At 41.3% G+C, this 20,631-nt stretch overlaps 1 protein-coding gene across 1 annotated transcript; it reads right to left on the bottom strand.

The window, feature by feature from the left end:
* Positions 1 to 749: 749 nt before the first annotated feature.
* On the bottom strand, positions 750 to 20,537 carry LOC139474257 (uncharacterized). The gene is made up of 6 exons (XM_071257186.1): positions 20,453 to 20,537; positions 17,302 to 17,520; positions 13,870 to 14,038; positions 12,145 to 12,215; positions 10,880 to 11,010; positions 750 to 3,299 (listed from the first exon to the last, which is right to left on the bottom strand). The coding sequence occupies exons 2-6, from the start codon at positions 17,518 to 17,520 to the stop codon at positions 3,065 to 3,067; spliced, it is 825 nt and encodes a 274-aa protein (XP_071113287.1). The 5' UTR covers positions 20,453 to 20,537; the 3' UTR covers positions 750 to 3,064.
* Between the last annotated feature and the right edge of the window lie 94 nt (positions 20,538 to 20,631).

Genomic DNA, 20,631 nt, shown 5'->3' with positions numbered 1-20,631 from the left:
GAAGCTTTGCTGGCATATCATTCCGCAGTGGGCACATTCCCAGTCAAGGTCAAGGTGTTGTGATGAGTGACTTTGTGAAATTAGGACTTAAAACTGATATTTGTCAATCATATGAAGATCTGAAGGTACTCAATCTAATTAAAATCAGATCTTAGTTCTCGCTATCGCGAAACAAAGATCTGAGGTCAGCACGACCTTTCATCCAACCAATTGGAGCGTTGCTTACCATATCATGAAAGTGACTGTCGGAATGTGTTTTCTAATCATGCAACCACGAAATATTTAACATGGGGTATTCCAAACGACAGTTACAGGGTTTATGATTATATCCATTCAATCTAGGCCATCTATAAGCCATTCCAGTCACACTCAGTAAAATCCCAGCTATATGACGGCAGTCTGCAAACTGTCAACTGTCTCCTGGTTGATACAACATATGCACGTCACATAGACATTGAGTTGCTGTCTGTAAAAAATGGAGTCTTGACAATCCAGTGATTGACATCATGAGCATTGGCCAACACAATTAGGATACAATGACATGTATCAACCAATTTAGCGAGCCTGACCACCCGATCCCGTTAGTCGCCTCTTACGACAAGCAAAGTCACCTTTTACGGCAAGCATGGGTTCCTGAAGACCTTTTCCAAGCTTCAGGGTGGAAGGAGAACCATGTCTTTGGATGCTGTAAGACGAGCTCACTTGACTTTCAGGTGAGTTAAAATACCAAGAAACAAATACAATGCCATGATTTTATTTGTATAAAATACTGTAAATAGGGTAATAGGGATGATCACAATACATGTTCCAATTCTCAAAACGCATGTCTAATGCAAAACAACTTTTTTTTCTGTTCTCATAATCCAAGCCATCCGTTCAGAATTAACTTTTTTTAACGAATCTTTTTGCTTGGATTACCTTCTTCAACATTCTATACATCATATCTTATGATTATTTTTTTAATCTGGCTTAAATTTTTGTCGTAATTTCGTCCTATATGAGTGATGAAAACACTAATACATTTATTCCTAATACAGGATATTTAGCATCCCCAAACACACAAGCGTGATAACCTCTTTATCATATATTGTCATTCTATAATTCTGTGCTTGGAAAACGCTTTCCCTCTCTCACAAACATTACCTAAACTTCTGCACATTAATATTTATTACGTCACAGGGTAAGTGATGAGTCAGTCGGACAGTGACAGTAGCCAATATAGTTCCAACCGAAATATGTTTCTTATACAGTGGCAAAGCAACATATACACAAAACAACAATTGTTTTTACTTGCCTCTCGCGGCAATCCATCGGTCTGTCCGCTAGAGTAACTGCCCTTTGTCAAAGGCAAGCTAGTCTAACCCTAGTCTATGAGATGTCACAGCCACGTTCAGACGTTGTTGACAGTCACAGTTAGACACTGACTTTCGATATATTAGACTGTTCTTTTGTTAATGATATCAATTATCCCAGTAGTTTCTCAAAACTCATGATGGTTAACCCTCGATAGCCAAATGTTTGTAAAAAGTGAAAGTAGTCCCTACTTGACCTTTGATATCTGCATCTCAATCCGCATATGACCCCAACGGATATCGTTTTTATCCGTTGGCTTTATCCTGCAGAGAACCCTACCCATAATATGATAAATAACTTTTATTATGCCATAAGTGGTGCATTGTTATTGTTATAACAGGAAGAAATGACGGACATGTTCAGTCAGACATTCTTATCATGTTGTCATTTGTTGCATGGTGCCAGAAGTAGATGTGCCACAAATACACATTGAAACACTGTCTGACCAATGAACACCTATGAAACAGGCATTCTTCGTGTATTAGTTACGAGGCCATGTTAATTTCTTGGACAAATGATTTCTTGGAATGAAGTGTACGTTTCTTAACTTTGTTTTGTATTATGATGCCTGGTCCACATGCTATTGTAGAATGGTACCCCATCCACACCAATAACTAACAGCTGATCATGTAACGTAAGGATCAGGGAGAGAAACAAACGCTCCATTTTCCTCCATCATTTGAACACTACCTTTAATGTCTAGAGCAGGGAGATTCAAAATAGAGACTGAAATTATGACATCAAAAGGTTCATATTGTTAATCCTTGATCTGATACTGAGCTCCTGTCAGGTCCTACATTGACTGTGTTGGCATGAACTCTCTACCAGAGTTCCAGGACATTAAAGGGAAACAACACACTAACTTTGAAAGTATTGAAATATAGATGGGCTGCTTCTCCGCGGATTAATAAAAACTTGCTTCTTATTGACTACAATTCAGACTGGTTTGACTTATGTTGGGCACTATTTTAACTGCACAGGATGAAGCAACACCTATCGGAGGAATGAAACAAGAAACCCAAAGTGATAAAGGATTTAAAATACAGAGCCGCAGCCAAACTGACGTGTTTGAGAATGACAATTTTGAAGAACACTTCCAGTGGGTACCACTCTTTTAACTAAAGAGTTCATAAATCTGACAGTGTACAGACAGAATCTGCAGTACTAACAAACACACCACGTTAGTTACTGACATCAACTGCAAAAGCAGCATGTAAACCATAAATTCATTAGTAATGATTGACCTGAATTTCTGTATATGAATAAAAAAAGAACTCCTAAAATTGTCGTTGTATAGCTAAAACCGCCAGTAAGGCACCAGTCTCTCCTTCATACATGGTACAAGAAGACATCTTTAAACATCTGTGGAACTGTTCTGTGAAGGAACATCTGAGGCAAGCTGGTGGGAGAATCAGGTTTACAAAATACAAAAAACGTAATTTTCCCTGCCCTTTTGCAAGAAAAACTATTTGCTTCTTCATTGAAGTTGCAACCCTCACTTTTTCACATCCAGTGCATCAGGAATCTGTAATTGCACAAATGCCAAGGGGAGCTAACTCTCATAACAGAAAAGAAACATATTTCCTGAGTGTTGATATTAACATTTGAGTATTTTGAGCAGGTTCCGCATGCACCGAGGGTGGAGTGCCCCCCTTACTTTTCCCTCAGTCCAGTCAAAGATGGAGGCGGAAGGTTTTCTTCACATTTTATCTCACAAAAGACGTTTCTGTTTTGCATACACATCAAAATCCTCCTTGTTAAGTTTGTACCCCCAGTGCTGTAACGTCTGTCGCACCACTGGCGAGATGCCGTGGTTGTCATAGCCACACCCACTCTTCACACACTTAGAGATGAGATTGTTCCGCCACCGTCCCGTCTTGCCTGCACACCTCAACCACCGCCCAATCTGACGTCTATCATCCTCTGTCCGACGCCCTTGATAAAACCTGAAACATATCAGTGGTTGAAACTAAGCATTGACGTCAAGTGGTCCTTGTCATAACCCTAATGTTAAACGTTACAGACATAAGGGTCCCTAGATTCTTAGTAAAATCTAAATATTTTTTACATTTGTATACTTATCCTGCATTACTCCTTAATGCATTCACTGCTTACTTACGACAACTAGAAGGACAGCCTGCGAAGGTCCTGGGTGAAGAAATAAAGTTGTTGTTCTCAAGTCCCAATAAGTGGCCTTCCGTCGCTGTCCTGTGACCTTGATGACACCTAAGGTAATCTTCACATCACTGCCTGTCGCCCAAGCTCTTAGAAAAACATACTTTTGAGGTTTCTGAAGCCAAAGTGGGGAGGCAAGTCTTACGACGGGTGGGCCTTAAGCGTAGTAATGCAGGATAAGTATACAAATGTAAAAAATATTTAGATTTTACTAAATTTTTTACTTATCCTGCATTACTCCTTAATGCATCTGTATCGGACGGTTTGGAGGTGGGTAAACCTTCAGAATACAGAAACCTCAATAATTCACACCCTACAATACGACACCAGTTGGTCGATAAACCGTGAAGCGGAAAAGTTCAGAAAGGAAACAAAACGCCATTACGGTAGGGTTGTTCAAAAATCAAAAAGATTGAACATAGGAATTAAAGAGAAATTCCCTATATATACACGCATAGTAATAAAGAAAATAATAGCTATTCAGCTAATTCTTTACTTACTACGTCATCGAGCCGTCGCTGACAAACAAGATTGTCTAATATTCTTCCACTGGCGGCGACTGAGTGACTGCACATGGAAGTTGACTGGCTCTGTATAGGGCGAGTTCATTACTTGCGTCAGGGGTTGGCAACCTACAGGATAACAACCAGAGGGCCAAACTTCAAACGTTTTCGACATCCCCGAGAGCCCCAACGCGAAGGTTATGACTAACGAAAATATGTGTCGAATCTCCAGAAATATCCTTCCGTGATTGTTCCAAAACCACAAGTGCCGTGTTGAGTCCTGGTAAGGCTGACACCTTGAGATCTTGAGGGTAATTCGCTCTCGGCGAGTTCCGTTTGGCGATCTCGTATGTCTGAAGGATTACTGCACGTAACCATAGAGATATGGTGTTTGCAATTATGCGACTAACTTCGGTCGTTGACAAAGTAAATACGGGTATCAATGACCGCTTCCTCGAACTCCTCGTCGAACTCCTAGTCTTGGAGCGTCGAATGAAAACTCGAACTGCTCGCACCGAGCCCAGGAGAACTTCACCATGTACGATTCCCACACTAGTCGATATCGGTGGGATGGTGAAGGAACGGTCGGGTTGGCCCGGTAGTAGATTTTAGCAATAAAATCCCAGCATAACCCTAGATGTCCCGTTCCGTGCGTCCCATGCTCAAAACGGATCCGGGTTGAGTCAATCACATGTAGTTCGCTCACCCGTACCGCCATTGCTAATGCCAAGAGAAACCATTGTTTCCTTGGTGATGTCCAAGCTCCTCACAGCGATAGCCCGTTCGCGGAGCTCTCTATACTATACCGAGAGTGTAACGAAGGTGTCACGCGATGGGAAGGAGCTTGAAAATGAGGATGAAATGAGGATGCAATGAGGGGCCCGAAGGGGGCCCTCGCAAACCTCGAAGTACCACGTTCAAGTCCCAATCAGGTGGCTGGAACTTGGCCTTCTGATCCTCAAGCCTGAATGAGCATAATATGGCCTGTAGTTCCGTGACCTTAATCACATTGTGATTTTCCGGAAACGGCCAACACTAAGATAATTGCAGCCAATTACGTAGTAATGGTGCTACCTTCCAAGTGTTTTTGGGTACGCAATGTAGGAGGTATTCCTCTAGGAATTGTGACGCAATCGTAGGGTCTTGATTCTTTCCTTCCCTGTAAAAAGTCTCAAGTGATCCCCACTTGTCATCGTCGTCTCTGGGAGAGTAACGATGAATTAAAGCTATAGCTTTGCTGCCCGTGTCGAAATAACCCTTCGCACTTAAACGCCTTTTAAAGACGAACCATGCGTGCAGACGTTGGGTGAGGCAATTTTCTGTTGAGGGTGGATGAGTAGGTTGGACCACTGTGAAGAGGGGTAGTGAATCGTTTTAGATTTTTCCGAGCTTGACGAACTACCCTCTCGCCGGTTACCAGGGTGCGACCAAAGGAGAGATCGAGATACCTTGTCTCCTTGATCCCCTGTATCACCTTGGGAAGTAAAAGTGGTGGCAGAAAAGTGTTAGTTTTTTTGCCCTTCCCAAGTGATACTGAACTCGTCCACCGCCCAAGTCTGCGGATCCGGCAACGGGGAGATATACGTCATGAGTTGGTGGCCTAGGCAAGTAATAAACAAGACAATGTTTGGTTGCCTGAATTCCTGAAGCAGTAACTGGAATGCTTCTGTGAGAAATTTCCACTCGGTGGGAGCCACCCTGTCTGGACGTGATAAAGTATCGGCCAGTCTGTTTCTACATCCGGGGATGTGCTGAACTATGAACTTTAGTCACAGCCGATCCACTAGATGGAACAAATCTGAATGTCCTTAGAAGTAAAGAGTGGGAGTGTGTTGTTCCCCGATTGCACAGGCACCACACCACAGTGCTGTTGTCTGTGGATATTGCGAGTCGGGCTAACTGTAGTTGATTCTGCCAATGTGATATAGCCAGAATTAAAGCTTCCAACTCCAAGTTGTTTGTGTGCCACTTCCATTGAGCGCCGGGCCATAGCCCTGAGTTTATCTGGTCTTGTAAGTGAAGACCCCACCCCTGAAAGGGGCCGTCCACAAACAGGTGTGTATTCGGGGAAAACCCGAATAAAGAGACTCCGCAGACATTCAACGCCACAAATTGAGGCAAGGCTCTAGATTAGTCGGTAGAGTGATGGCCTTGAGTGGATCCTGACTCCTGATGTAAGGGTTCAGGAAAAAATTGAATTGGTCGCAGTTGTAAGCGGCCCATGCTAGTTAACTCCTGTGCCGAGGTGATTAACCCTAGCAACACTTGCCACTGGCGAAGTGTGTGTGGTTGGTGTAGAGTAGATGACAAAAGAAGTAGAAACTTGTGCCATCTGTCCCTCGGTACAGATAGGATATCCTGGTCTGTCTTGAACAGGTCTCCTATGAACTGAAGTCAATAGGAAGGAGAATACTCCCGACTTCGTCTCGTTGATTGTCTATCCCAGTTATTGACATGTGTTGATGATACAGTAGATCGCCCTCCATCTACGACTCGAACCAAGTGTTCATCACGTGTAGATAGTTATTGGCTTCATTACTCCTGTAAATAGCCATAAGTGTCACTGACATGTCAAATGGGAAATACTACCATTGGTAGTGAACCTCAATGAACTGGACCTGAAAAGTCTACGGTTGGGATGGATAGTCGAGACTGATCAAGAGTCAAACGTTCGTTGAACACAGAGATTGTGGATCATTCTCATCTTGTCTGGGTCCTTCATGAGTACCAGGTAGGTGTGAGGATAAAACCCCGGTGTAAAAACTGGGTTGTGAACCCACTCTACAGCTCTTCTTACCAACAGTATATCAATGTTGGATTTTCCCAATCAAACTGTGGTCAACGGTGGGGTTATCTCTACCCGTATACGGACACCATGATATAGTGCGATAAGTACGAAATCGTCCTTGAGACTTGTCTCTGCCACTCCCTTCTCAGTAAGGGAATGCTGGTCTTCCCTGAGAAACGCGCGTCAAGGCTTATAATTCCCTGACTTGCCAGCCCGCTTGGACTTTCCAAGCTTTTTGGGAACTTGACGTGCGTGTCTGCGATCTGTTCGTTGAACAGGGGAGTAGATGACCAAGGTTGACGTAATAGACTGCCCTTGAAACCAGCATCTCAGTTGGAAACGCTGTAAAGTCTTGGGTGTGACGGTAATCTCCGTCAGAACGGTCTCAAGATGAATTTTCCTGTGGTCAAACTGACGCTGTAGGAAAAACACGATAGTTTGAAAGTGATCTATTCAGATAGGGTTATCCTCTAATAGATTCTGATCCACTGCAAACATTGACGATATTGGTCGCTTAAATGACGGAGCAAAAGTGAGTTTTGGAGAAGTCTTCCTCCAATGACCTCGTGGTGTCCCTCTTATTTACCCTGTTATCAGGGGAGGGCGTTACTGACACGAGATGGTTTGCTTCCCAATCGGGTACATGTGCTAAGCTGATCATGTGCCGGTTACGTAACCGAGTACACTGTAAGCCTTGGGCTAACGTCATTGTAGAGACCTTGATTGGTACGCAGACGCTGCGCTCAGCGCAGGTCTGGAATGTTGGAACAGCGCTAAGCTGATCGTGCGACGTTTGCGTAATAGGAGCGCATTGGGTAGCAGTCAGACGCTGCGCTCGGCGCAGGTCTATGCTGGATATGTTGGAACAGTGCTAAGCTGATCGTGCGTCGCTTGCGTGATAGGAGCGCTTGGGTAGCAGTCAGACGCTGCGCTCGGCGCATGTCTATGCTGGATATGTTGGAACAGCGCTAAGCTGATCGTGCGTCGCTTGCGTAATAGAAGTGCTTGGGTTGTAGTCAAGTGCTGCGCTCGGCGCAGATAAATCAGACACAAAGCTCAAAAGTATTGACTGGATCAAGGCTTGCGTCTAATCTACCCCCATCATAGCATCTTGATACGCTGGTGCTGTCGCCGACCTCACAGATTAACATACATGTATCTGGAAGTGTCCGGCGGCTGAAAAAATAAGAGCAGTTACGATACTCACAAAATCCTCGGTATTGTTGATTTCGGTGGATGGTGTACTTCTGCAGTCACAGGCGTCATAATACCTGCTGATAATAACGGTTGGGTGGTAATGACCGAACCATGTCATTCGCTATTCTGCGATAGTGACATTCCTCTCGTCTCACGACGGAATAACTGCAAAATATGATTGTGAGTAATCTGCTTTTATATAGTAAACTCGTTGGATTAGAGATTTACACAAAAATTACATTTTGAATTTGGGCGAGCACATCTACATGCATGCCTAGGACCGTGGATAAAGAGCTTTGGGCGAATATTCCACGACAATATGTACACCACGCAAACATAAGTTACGCAATTAAACCATTGAAGAAATGGTACTGGAAGAATGCCGTAGAATTGAACAGTAATCTATCGGCAAAAATACGAATTCCAAGGGTATATAATATTTTTATATACGCAATTCAATGTAAACCAAGGCTATTTACATTTAGAGATTGGAGAGCACATCTGCTCGCAAACCAACCAACGTGGATGATAATCTTTGTAAGGTTTTTTCCACGACAATTAGTACAATGCTCAAAGGTATGTTACACAATTAAACCCTTGTTGATGAGACAATACTGGAAGAGTGCCGAAGAATTTGAACTCTAATCTATCGGCAAAATTATGAGTTGCAAAGGTATACAATCTTTTTGTATGCGCAACTAAATGTAAACCAAGGGTATTTATATTTTCATTTAGGGTTTGGAGAGCACATCTGCGTACAGACCAAACAACGTGGATGATAATCTTGTAAGATTTTTCCCACGACAATTAGTACCACGCTCAATCATAAGTTACACAATTACGCCATTGTTGATGAAGCGGTACTGGAATAATGCCATAGAATTGAACAATAATCTATCGGCAAAACTACAAGTTGCAAGAGTATACAATAGTTCATATACGCAACTCAATGTAAACCAAAAAGACCAACAAAAACCTATTTAATTGCATAAACATAGGTACGCAATAAAAGAATTGTTGATAAAGCGGGACTGGAAGAATGCCGTAGATTCGGCAACCATATTTTTAACGAGTTGAAAAAGTATACAATAATTTGAGTATACGCAACTCACTGTTACGCCAAAGCTAGTAGTATTTAAGAACATAAGAATATGTTATACATACGTAGCTGAGAATTGTAAACAATATGACTACCTTGGCAGGCAAACGATTGTAACACAATTCAAAATGGCGGCGAACAACAATATTTTGGCGGGAAAAAAGACAAGAGTCTTTACACGCCTAATTAATTCACATAAAACTACACAACATGGTGAAAGTAATATGAAAAGAATACATCACCCATCGCAGATCAATTTTTAAGATTGTAGACAAACTGAAGGTCTATAATTAATCCAAAAGGAGAGCTCCGCTGGGACACGTCCTAGCTGTGCTGCGACAAGCAGTGATGTGAAGATTACCTTAGGTGTCATCAAGGTCACAGGACAGCGACGGAAGGCCACTTATTGGGACTTGAGAACAACAACTTTATTTCTTCACCCAGGACCTTCGCAGGCTGTCCTTCTAGTTGTCGTAAGTAAGCAGTGAATGCATTAAGGAGTAATGCAGGATAAGTAAAAAATATACAGAATATCACCTGAGTCTCAAGTTATCTGTTCAACGAAGTCGTCGCCAATGGTTGCTGCCTTTTTTTGTGAAACGAGATAAAAACTGCGATCTGATTAGATATCGCATTTTCATTACAAGGGCACAACTTGTGGTGCCAGGGTCAAGCCAAGAAAAGTAGCCTTGATGGGGCAAGGGTAGAAACTAGGCTTTGATATAGGCTAGTGGACACGCTTGTCTCGGAAAGATGCACTGCATGTATCTTTACTCACAATAACTCTCAGCCAATAATTCAGTTTGTTGTTAACAATATTTCAGCACTACGACAGCAGTTGGAAATAATGGAGTCATGACCAGACAATCCAATGATTGATAAATGAGCAACAATCTACATTGTTTGGGTTTAATGGCATGTAATCAACCAAGTCCTTGATGCTGCCACCTGACAACCATTGAGTTGCCTCATACAACAGGTATAGGTGGCTGGGTACCAATTGTTACCTGAACACCGTAGGGTTGTGTGGGTCCAGGGAGCTGTTGTACAAAGCGATCCGAGCACTAAGGTGATCATAACTCCCATGCCGTAACACAGACTTACAACAGTCATAGCTTTAGGGTTGTACAACAGCACCCTGGTATCATATCTAATTTACTGCAACCACCAGCCATATTTGTGCTGGTAATATGCCATCTTCCCGAGGCAAAGGAGTTAACTGACTATAAAAGTCCAGTTTAAACCCTTGCCGAACTTCCCTGGAACCCTACAGTTACATTTTGGCTGGACTAACAAGTCTATGCATAGTCCAATCAAAATTATGTAACAAACAAGACATACGGTTCGTTAACAACATGGAATTCAACATGCAGATTTGGGGTGATTGCAGGACTTGCAAAGCATGTGTACCGCCAACTGGGCGTCAACAGATATTTTTACAAATTGTTTCATGTTTTTAATCAAGGTGCTCAAATAATTTAATGCACTTCATGGTGTAAGACCGGTACTTATCACCACATAGATCTTGATTATCAATCAGATCGTCTTGCCCGGGCGCCACCATATTGTTTGACGCAACTGCAAGTGATATGAGAGATGGAATTTGATTGATCAATAAGAGGGACAAAGGAGGGACATAACTCGTAATAGCTACTGGTGGCGCTATGATCGAGCGTCAGTTAACACCATTGCCGTTGCCTTGCCCCTGGTAATATGCTCACAGCCAGTACCACTGACACAGTCAGGTGTTGACCCTACACTCACCTACAGTACCACTGGAACCAGCCATAAGGGTCTTGTTTATGAATCCAGCCACTTGACTCCCACATGTCCAGGCTGCCGCCACATTTTGCCTTGTATGTGTTGACCGTCTCGTCATATGTTGATGCTGACACCTGTGAGGAAGACAAGATGACCACATTGGACCAGGAGTGAGTATTACCCTGCGGTTATCAAGCAGACAGGGGAGACCAGTAATTGGCTTTACATTGTACTCCAGTGTGGAGTGAGTGAGTGAGTTGGGTTTAACGCCGCTTGTAACAGTATTCCAGTTATATCACGGCCTGTCAGATTAATGTGGGAGGAAAGCCCAAAGTGATGCAAGTCTTAGACGTTTACCATTTCGGTGAAACCCACGAGCACGGGTATGGTGCTGATAAACCTAGAAACATTATCGGGGCAAACCGGGATTCAAACCCACTCTCATAGGTTTCTGCGCAGCGAATTGCGGCGCCTTAGACGAGTGGGCCACCCGTGCCCCCACTCCAGTGTGGAAGCAAACCTGGGACTTTGCTAAGATGAGTGAACACTACAACAACAAGGCTTCTCCTCCGTTCCAAGACCAAAAAGGAGCCAGTCTTGCATCTAACTTCAGAGCATCACACACATCAACAAAACAGCCAGATTAAATTGGCACCATTTCCAGCAGTTCAAAACCTTAGAGGCATTTTCCCTGTACTCTTGTTATCTGGTGTACACAACACTGGAATCCAAAATGTACCCTTCCTTGCTCATTTATGCTGAACAGTGGTTAAAACATGGCTAGAAACAGCACTTGTTTACAAAAAATCAATGTAAATCCTGACACTACAGTCACCTCTGTAGCTATGAACATGTGAACGAGACATGGTAGGATTCCTGGCTACCTAATGGAGCACAGTCTGTGACTTTAGGCTCAAAATGAGTCAAGCCATATCTCTGAAAATGATCCTATAGATTGTTTCATACTCGTATCAACAGTGTTTGTTGTTTAATGCCACACTCAGCAGTATTCCAGCTATATGACGGCAGTCTGTAAATAATCAAGACTGGACTAGAAAATCCAAAGATTGACATCATGAGCATCGATCCACGCAATTGGGATCGATGACATGCATCAACCAAGTCCTACCGATCCCGTTAGTCACCTCTTACGACAAGCATAGTCGCCTTTTACGGCAAGCATGGGTTGCTGAAGACCTATTCTACCCCTAATCTTCATGGGACTGTATCAACAGTGAGATGAGAAACACACAGCCAGATTCCCGCACCTGTTTTCCGATGTTGAGACCTTGCAGCCAGTCCTTGGGCAGCTCCTTCCATACACCAGAATAGCTCTTCTCTGCAACAAAACAAGCAAGTAAGAATGGACTTCCATATTTATGAGTGAGTGAGTTGGGCTTAACGCCACTTTTAACATTATTCCAGTTATATCACGGCGTGTCAGTTTAATGTGGGAGGAAAGCCCGAAGTGATGCAGATCTCAGACATTTACCACTTCAGTGAAACCCACGAGCACAGGTTGACAAACCTAGAAACATAATTGGGGCAAACCGGGATTCGAACTCACAATCATAGGTTTCTGGCGTGCCCAAGGGACGCAACTCTGCACAGCGAATCACGCTGCCTAAGACGACTGGGCCACCCGTGCCCCCTCCATATTTATGAGGTTATGGAGGTATCAATGTGCAAACTGGTGTGCACACTGTAAGTCAACGTTGCAGATTTATAGGAAGTGTGCATACTTCCATTGACACAAACTAATATTGAAGTAATTTCTTAAACATAGATAATTATATAAAGCGACAAAACCCTTTCCATTTCTAATACAAATCTCTACATAAAGCAGAGTTGATTTTACGATTCTGACAATATCATAAGCATGTATGAATCATTGTCAAATAGTAATAATATCGGCTGGTGAAGTCCTTAATAATAGCTTCTCAGGCTGTTTACATAGTCAATAACACAAAAAATGTAGCCAACAACACAAATGAAACATACAGCCAAAAAAACAATTGCTTGGTTAGCCAATCGTATGCCATGGAATCACTTGCAATTTATTTATCTAAGACCTTGATGATTAATACATGGGTGTGATCATTGTGACTGGGTGGCCCAGTCTTCTAAGGCAGCAATTTGCTAGGCAGAGTTGCGTCCCTTAGACTTGCCAGAGCTATCTGATCTTACCCAGATTTACTAGGTGATGATGTGTCTAGGTTTGTCAGCAGTTGTGAATACTGTAAAACGTGAAATTAATGTCTCCAAAAGAATGCGACCGATGGCCCCTAGCCACAAATGCGACTCAATATGAATGCGACACCCCCTGCTTTCAAGTATCAGTGGATTTATATCTAAACAAAATGTCCTCTGTCAGGTTTACAGGAGAATCCTCACCTGAAGCCAACCTTACATTATTCCAATCACACACCAAATAGCACCGCTTATTAGCGCTGAGTAGAGTACTTCAGCTAAAACAATATGTGCGTGCTGGCTCGTGTCGGCCTTTGATACAGTAGCAAAGAGCAAAGACACTGTGTTGGGTGACGTCTGTCCGGACTTGCAGGTGTGATCAGTGATGACATGAGTGAGTAGAACGCTTGTCTTGATCCCATTAGTGACAATTCACAGGATGTACTTAGTGTTTGAATGACATTGTTTATATACTTGTAACAAGTGCTGCTCAATAAACAGTGATGTTGTTTGTTTTCAGCGTATGTCTAAGTTGGTATTTCTGCTATCCAAAATGTCTTATTGTTGATATAAATTTGATGTTTAATAATGCGAGCAAAGACCACTCGCATTTTTCGCATTTAATTCATGCTCGCGTTAATATCAAGATTTACGGTATCTAATTTGATCTATATCACTTTTCTGGTGTCGTGTTACTCCCCAACCCCAAGCTCTCTTGGGGCTGGTACATAGCTACAAGCACCGTAAAACCACACTCACCCCCTTACTAACTCATATATGAAACAAACAAGTTTGAATCTTACTTGTAGCACCAGATTTGATTGGTCGAAAATAAGTTCCTCCAAAACTGCCAGCTTGCATAACTTCCTTTGGCGTCATATTTGGTCGGAACTCTGGAATGCCAGCAAATACCAGTTCCCCTCTGTTGTTACGTGTTGGCAGACTAGCTGTGAACTCAATCTTTTCATCGCTCTGTTAAAAGATAAGATGCAACACAAACTGTTGAGAAAATTCCAGAGAATATAGAAAAAGGTCCTGATAAATTTGTGATCTAAACTAAAATTCATTAAACATTTTGCAGTATGTAAGCATAGTTTTCTATTCATATTCTCACATCAAAGGAATAACAAAGCTGTGTTACTTTCTTTTAGGTCACCTTGAAAGAAATGAAAAGATGCCGAAGCGTGTAATAGAAGAAATATGGTATGGGACTTTCTACACTGTTCCACGCAAAGCATTGGTTGGTTGGTTGGTTTGTTGTTTAACGCCACACTCAGCAATATTCCAGCTATATGGCAGCGGTCTGTAAATAATCGAGTCTGGACCAGACAATCCAGTGATTGACATCATGAGCATCGATCCACGCAATTGGGATCGATGACATGCATCAACCAAGTCAGCGAGCCTGACCACCCGATCCCGCTAGTCGCCTTTTGAGTGAGTGAGTGAGTGAGTGAGTGAGTGAGTGAGTGAGTGGGTGGGTGGGTGGGTGGGTGGGTGAGTGAGTGAGTGAGTGAGTGAGTGAGTGTTGCTTAACGCCGCAAACAGCAATCTTGTGGCTATTCGCAACTAGAAAATGTCTAATCTGCCCACATGGAAATAAAAATGATGCTAAACAAAGATCTGAGGACATCCCATTACAGATCACGTTAGAACAACCAATGAAAAGATTACCAAGTAGTCAATATTAGCCAATCAAAACACAGCTTGTACATAGGTGTTATGGCCTCTTCCTGCATGTTAATTCCCTATCCCAGTTCAGTGCTATGAAGTGTAAGTACGGTGACCACAACACGTCTCCTGAAGTTAATGACTGTGTTAATCTTGTAAACGTTGAACACAAGAAATGATAAGAAACAGTGAAAGGCTAATTTCCTCAAACTTTGCATATTTGTACTTTCATCCATATTGAGAACTAAGGACATGGTGATGGTAAAAAGGGCCTCTGATTCCAGGGGTAACACTGCACAATGAAATTGGCACAAATTTTACTCAAATTAGGAATAAAAAATATATATTCACAATAACACATGAAATACTCTAAACAGTTGTGAATATTGGAAAATATGACACATAAAATAACATCAACACAAAAAGTATTCCTAAAGCACAAGTATATTGCACTTTTGACTTAGTCTTCATTCTCAGGCACCGCCCACATCATCATAAAGTTCGCAGCATGTTTCGTTTTTATTTTCATTGTTTCAAAAACCAAAAACAGCCTTAAATATACCAAGTCTAACAGTAGTCAAATACAGTATTCTAGTATTTTACTCATCAAGGAATACATTTAGGTAGGGAGGTTCTTTCTCAGGTTGATTGTACACAATTGTTTATTTGGTTTCACAACTGTTTATTTGGTTTATTTGAACAAAAAAAACAAAAAACACTGCCCACACTATATTTTAAAAAAACATTGCCTGAGAACCAATTCTTTTTGTTAAGCCTGATATACCGGTAGTTGGAATATTACTGAATGTAACACTCAAACAAACAAACAAAACCATCGGGTAGAACAATAACAGGCAGAAACCTGTCCTAATTTCTTGTTGGATCAGACGAGAAGGATATTTGGCTTACAATACCTAAAATGAACTCCTCTACTTCACTAATCCAAATCAGTAAATACTTATTCTACTTCTGTTCATATTCAGGAAGGCAAGGACAATAGAGTTGCACACATGATATGTCTTTAGGCTATCATCATCTCAGTGAGATTGATAGGGAAAGACAGTGTGTAGTTGCTGCACAGCTAGCCCCAGGCAGCAGCTGATCCCCTCCCAGACACCAGTACTTCCCCATTGAGGTCTCACACAGAGAGCAGCAGAAGACTGGATCTATACACCTGAACCGTGCACGTGCCACGGGGCACTCGTAAACATAGGCGTGCCCTTTTCAATTGAAGTGTGCCAACTAGAAGAAGAGTTTTGATTTATCATTGAAATTAAATGTGATTTCCCCAAGGATAGAGAATAGCCAGCATTATTACCTATGAAGGCAAACTTATCAGGGTTCATAAAAATCATATGTGCCTTAGGGTCATATCATGTCACGAGACTACAGTGTATTGTTTCCGCCATCCAGCTGGCTTTGTGGACGTCATTCGAAACTTATTGTGACATGAGGTTGGAATGACGTCACACTAGAAACGATGTCATAGCTGAAGATTCTTGTTTTGTCATTCGACAAATTGTGGTTCCGCTGCTGTTGTGACTTGATATCCTTCTACATGTCATAGGTAAACACTAAAATTCGTCCCTATGTAGACATCTACTTCGGTATTAAATAGAAAATTATATGATTGTTCGAAACACATGCCTAAATTCCGTTCTCGCTCGGGAATACCAGAATTTAGACACTGAACATTCCAATAATATCCTCTATGGAATTTTGAAAGTTTGATCTTTTTCATTTTGATTGAAAATACTCCTTTTCATTTGGCTTACTTTGAAAGTAAATATGAAACGTCAACATCAGAAAACAACCCGCCTTTAATATCCACCGAAACCGATTCCATTGCGCGCAAAAGGCTAAATAAAGTGAAAATTATATGAATTCCATTATGACACCCGGTGTTCACCGAAAGGGTGAGCATGTCCTGCCTTGGGATCATTCAACAAAATTTCAGCTCCACAGGCCTTACAGTTTCAGAAGAGATTTCAAAATGCAGTGACACTGGAAACATGACATGTTCAACTTCAGCACTGTGGCGGCCATGTTTAGAATTTGATCTGAAATTCTGTGGGTAAGTTTAGAGAAACAATAACCGGGATCATTTGAAGTTTCAACTCCATAGGCCTCGTAGTAGTTTCAGAGGAAACATGTAAAAATGCAGTAACCTTAGAGTGGTTATAACTAGATCAAAAGTCAAAATCATAAAACAAAAACAAAAACCCAACAACTTGCTGCATATCAGATTTTATAATGATACATGCAGACATGGTTGAGTTATGGCCAAAAATGACATTTTCAATATGGCCACCATGGCGGTTGTGTTTAAAATTGGATAAGAATTCTGTGAGCATTTTTTAGAGACACCACAGCTAGTATCCTTCATACTAGATTCAGCTTCATAGGGCTTGTAGTTTGATGACGAAAATGCAAAAATTAAAGACAGTCAGGTGAGCTAAAAGGGAAAAGTACAAAACCCATACCACCAAATTAAAGTTCAAACACTGCTGTTACCATGGTTACATCTTTGCCCAAAAATCCACTACTATTTGAGTATTAATTACCTCTATGTTTGTTTCCTCATCTATCAGCTTGGGGTACGGGGTCTTCTTCCCTCCTTCTTTTTCTGCAACTGTATTAATATCCTTCTTCATCTTTTCTTTCACCTCACGTTTCTTTGGTACTTTACCTTTCTTTACAGACCCTGTTTTTTTAGGAACAGGTGACTGTTTCTTTTTCTTAGCAGCTTTGGATTCAACTGTTTGTGCTTTCCGTTTCAACATCTGAAACAAAAATAATGTAAGAGAGATGCTTTATCACAGAAAGGGACACTGGAAATAGGCTGCCTTCAAACCCAGCCTTCGGCATGACGAGCGAACTCTTTAAAGAAATAGTGTAATAAACTACCCCCTAAAACAAACAACAATGGCATAGAAACTTAGAAGTAGTTTGTTGTTTAACACCACACTCAGCAATATTAGAGGTATATGATGGCAGTCTGTAAATGGATCTGACAATCGAGTGATTGACATCATAAGCAATTATCTAAGCAATTGGGATACAATGACATCATCAACCAAGTCAGAGAGCCTGACCACCAGATCCTGTTAGTCCCATCTTACGACAGAAATAGCCGCCTTTTACGGCAAGCATGGGTTGCTGAAGACCTATTCTACCCTGGATCTTCACGGGTTGCTGGCTACTGACTGTAGTGAAAGGGTTGTGTTCAAAAGAAACTGGCTTTGCTTTTGGTTCCTGATTCCAATCAGCATTGTTTTGGTTTGCTTTGTTGTTCAAATCCACACTCAGCGATATTCCAGCTATATGACTGCAATAAGAAATAATGTAAATAATCAAGTCTGGACCCGACAATCCAGTGATTGATATCATGAGCATCAATCCACGCAATTGGGATCGATGACATGCTTCAACCAAGTCAGCAATCCTGACTACACCTCTTACGACAAGCATAGTCGCCTTTTACGGCAAGCATGGGTTGCTGAAGACCTGTTCTACCCCGGATCTTCACGGGTCCAATCAGCATGGACTGCAAATGCCCCTCAAAACATGACACTATGATCATCAATACTGCAGACATGATATGGCTCACAACATGAAGGCTGTGTGTTGCAATACCCACCAGGGAATTTAGTAGCTATATCATATAAGACACATGATCAAAAGAATGGCAATGAATTAGGCATACCGTTAACGACCCAATAAGCGCCCAGGGCGCTTAAAATAAAGACAGAAGGGATGGGCGCTTATTGGGACCAATTCAGAGTCAAATTGGCGTAGATTCATCAATATTCTTCTGTTGCTGGGGGGCTAGAGATAAACTGTTACTTACGTTTTACTGGTGAACATCTCCTCATTAACCGACTACAAAAGATTCTTGACCGTATGTAAAAAACAGGTGAGTAAATCTTACTTGGGCATCCGGGAAAAGGGGGGGGTGGGGGGGCGCTTATTGGGTCAATTACGGTAGCTAACATGTACCACAGGTTACCCAAGAAACAAGAATCATCAGAAAGATGACATATCCCCCGGCAGCTGTCTGTAAAGTAACCACAAGTAAATGTGCAATCCTGTATCTAATGAGGCAAGAATTGAATGAAGAAGCATACATTGTTTACCAATAAAAGATCCACCATGGTCGCATCCATATGAAATGGAAAGTAAAACCAGTGTGTTTCTGTGGGTTTTTTTTATGCAAACAAATGCCAAATTACAAGAAACAATAACTAAACAAGCGTATAATCAACGAAATCATCTATATCCCCCGCCAATTTTAACACGTTATGGTCCCAAACCAGGTAACTGACCCAACATTTTTCTTAGTCCATGTCAAAATAGCTGCAATGGAAATTCTAAAATATACATTTCTCAAACTCCTTAATATCTAATGGCACCAGTTGCTTTATACATAGACATGCAATGTTTGGCAAGGAAATATTTAACAGTTTATTTGTTATACTCCATAAGTGAACTTGTTGCCATGGAAACATAAAAAATAAAATTCATAAAATTCCTAAATAGCAAAAGGCACCAGTTCAGTATGTGCCTGGTAGACATGCAAAGTTTTGTGAGAAAGTATTTAACAGTTACGCTCCGGAAATGAACACCACCCTTATAGAAGGACCAACGAATCTCATTAAAATCAGATCTTAGTTTTCGTTACCGCTAACCAAAGATCTGAGGACATCCCATTACGGGTCACGTCAGAACGACTATAAAATATACACACGATAAAATAAGCAATGCTCAGGTCAAATATTTTCTTTATGTTGCAAGTCAAAAAAGTGTAAACGAAAATCGCACCATACCAATCAAGTGACTTTTCAAAACTTTGTCACCATTACATATGCAAAGATACCTACATTTCATTATTATTTTCAAGACTAGACTTTATTTCAGTTTGTTGATCAATGTGACTATACGCCCTTACACTATCAATAAAAGCGACAAATGCGTTTATGAATGGCTCAGCACAGGTTGCGAACTATATGTTATATGCACCATTAAATATGGGCATTTAAATTCTGGAAAATATATCTTACGTGTAAAATACGCACAGACTTCTTTTGTATCATATTAGGCTGTCAGCATAGACCACAATATTAACAATCTTTCAACTCTGTTTTTTTTTTATAACCAAAACTATATTCTAATAAGAGCCCCCTTTTTCTAATTTTGAGAGTGCACTCGGTGCTTTTTACATCGATTACGGTATAGAAAGCTGATCATTATATGAAAAACGGATAAGGGGGTAGCCTATGGCCTATGTTGACCATAACATCTAGTTTTCTGAAGGAAAAATCTCTAATAATACAATTTAAAGGAGCCCAGAGACAATAATAATTTCAAGAACCTAAACTAAAAGCGCAATGCAAGTCAAACTGTTTTGACTTGCATTGCTGTATTGGATCTAATTGTTTCAGGGTGAGTATGACCATGATGACAGACTAGGCATGATGAAGACTTTGGTAGACATTTAGAAGTTGGAAGAACAGAAATACATGACACTTATAAAATATAAGGAGTTGCTACAGATCATACAAAAAAGTGTCATGTATTTAGGCATAATGAAATATGAAATACAATGAAATACATTCATACTGCCTGTGAACTCAAACTTGTGTGAACAAACACGGAACCATTCTAAAGGCTGGCCAGATGCATCTGGCAACAAATATTTACACACTCACTCATTACCTTTGTGCGATAATACAACACGATCACCACAAAATCTCGTTTAGAAAAGCACGCGTTTAAGCGCCCTCTGTAAACTTAGAACTTGAATAAGTGTAGAAACAAGTGCGTGTTTCATCGTTTATCAAAGGGATATAACTGCTGTTGTGAAAAGGTTACGGAATTACCCGAATGCTGACGAG

The sequence above is a fragment of the Haliotis cracherodii genome, unplaced genomic scaffold (assembly GCF_022045235.1).
Source record: "Haliotis cracherodii isolate W230 unplaced genomic scaffold, xgHalCrac1.p SCAF_3, whole genome shotgun sequence".
Lineage (NCBI taxonomy): Eukaryota > Metazoa > Mollusca > Gastropoda > Lepetellida > Haliotidae > Haliotis > Haliotis cracherodii.
The sequence above is the reverse complement of the archived record's forward strand: the minus strand, read 5'-3'. Positions and strand labels throughout refer to the sequence as shown.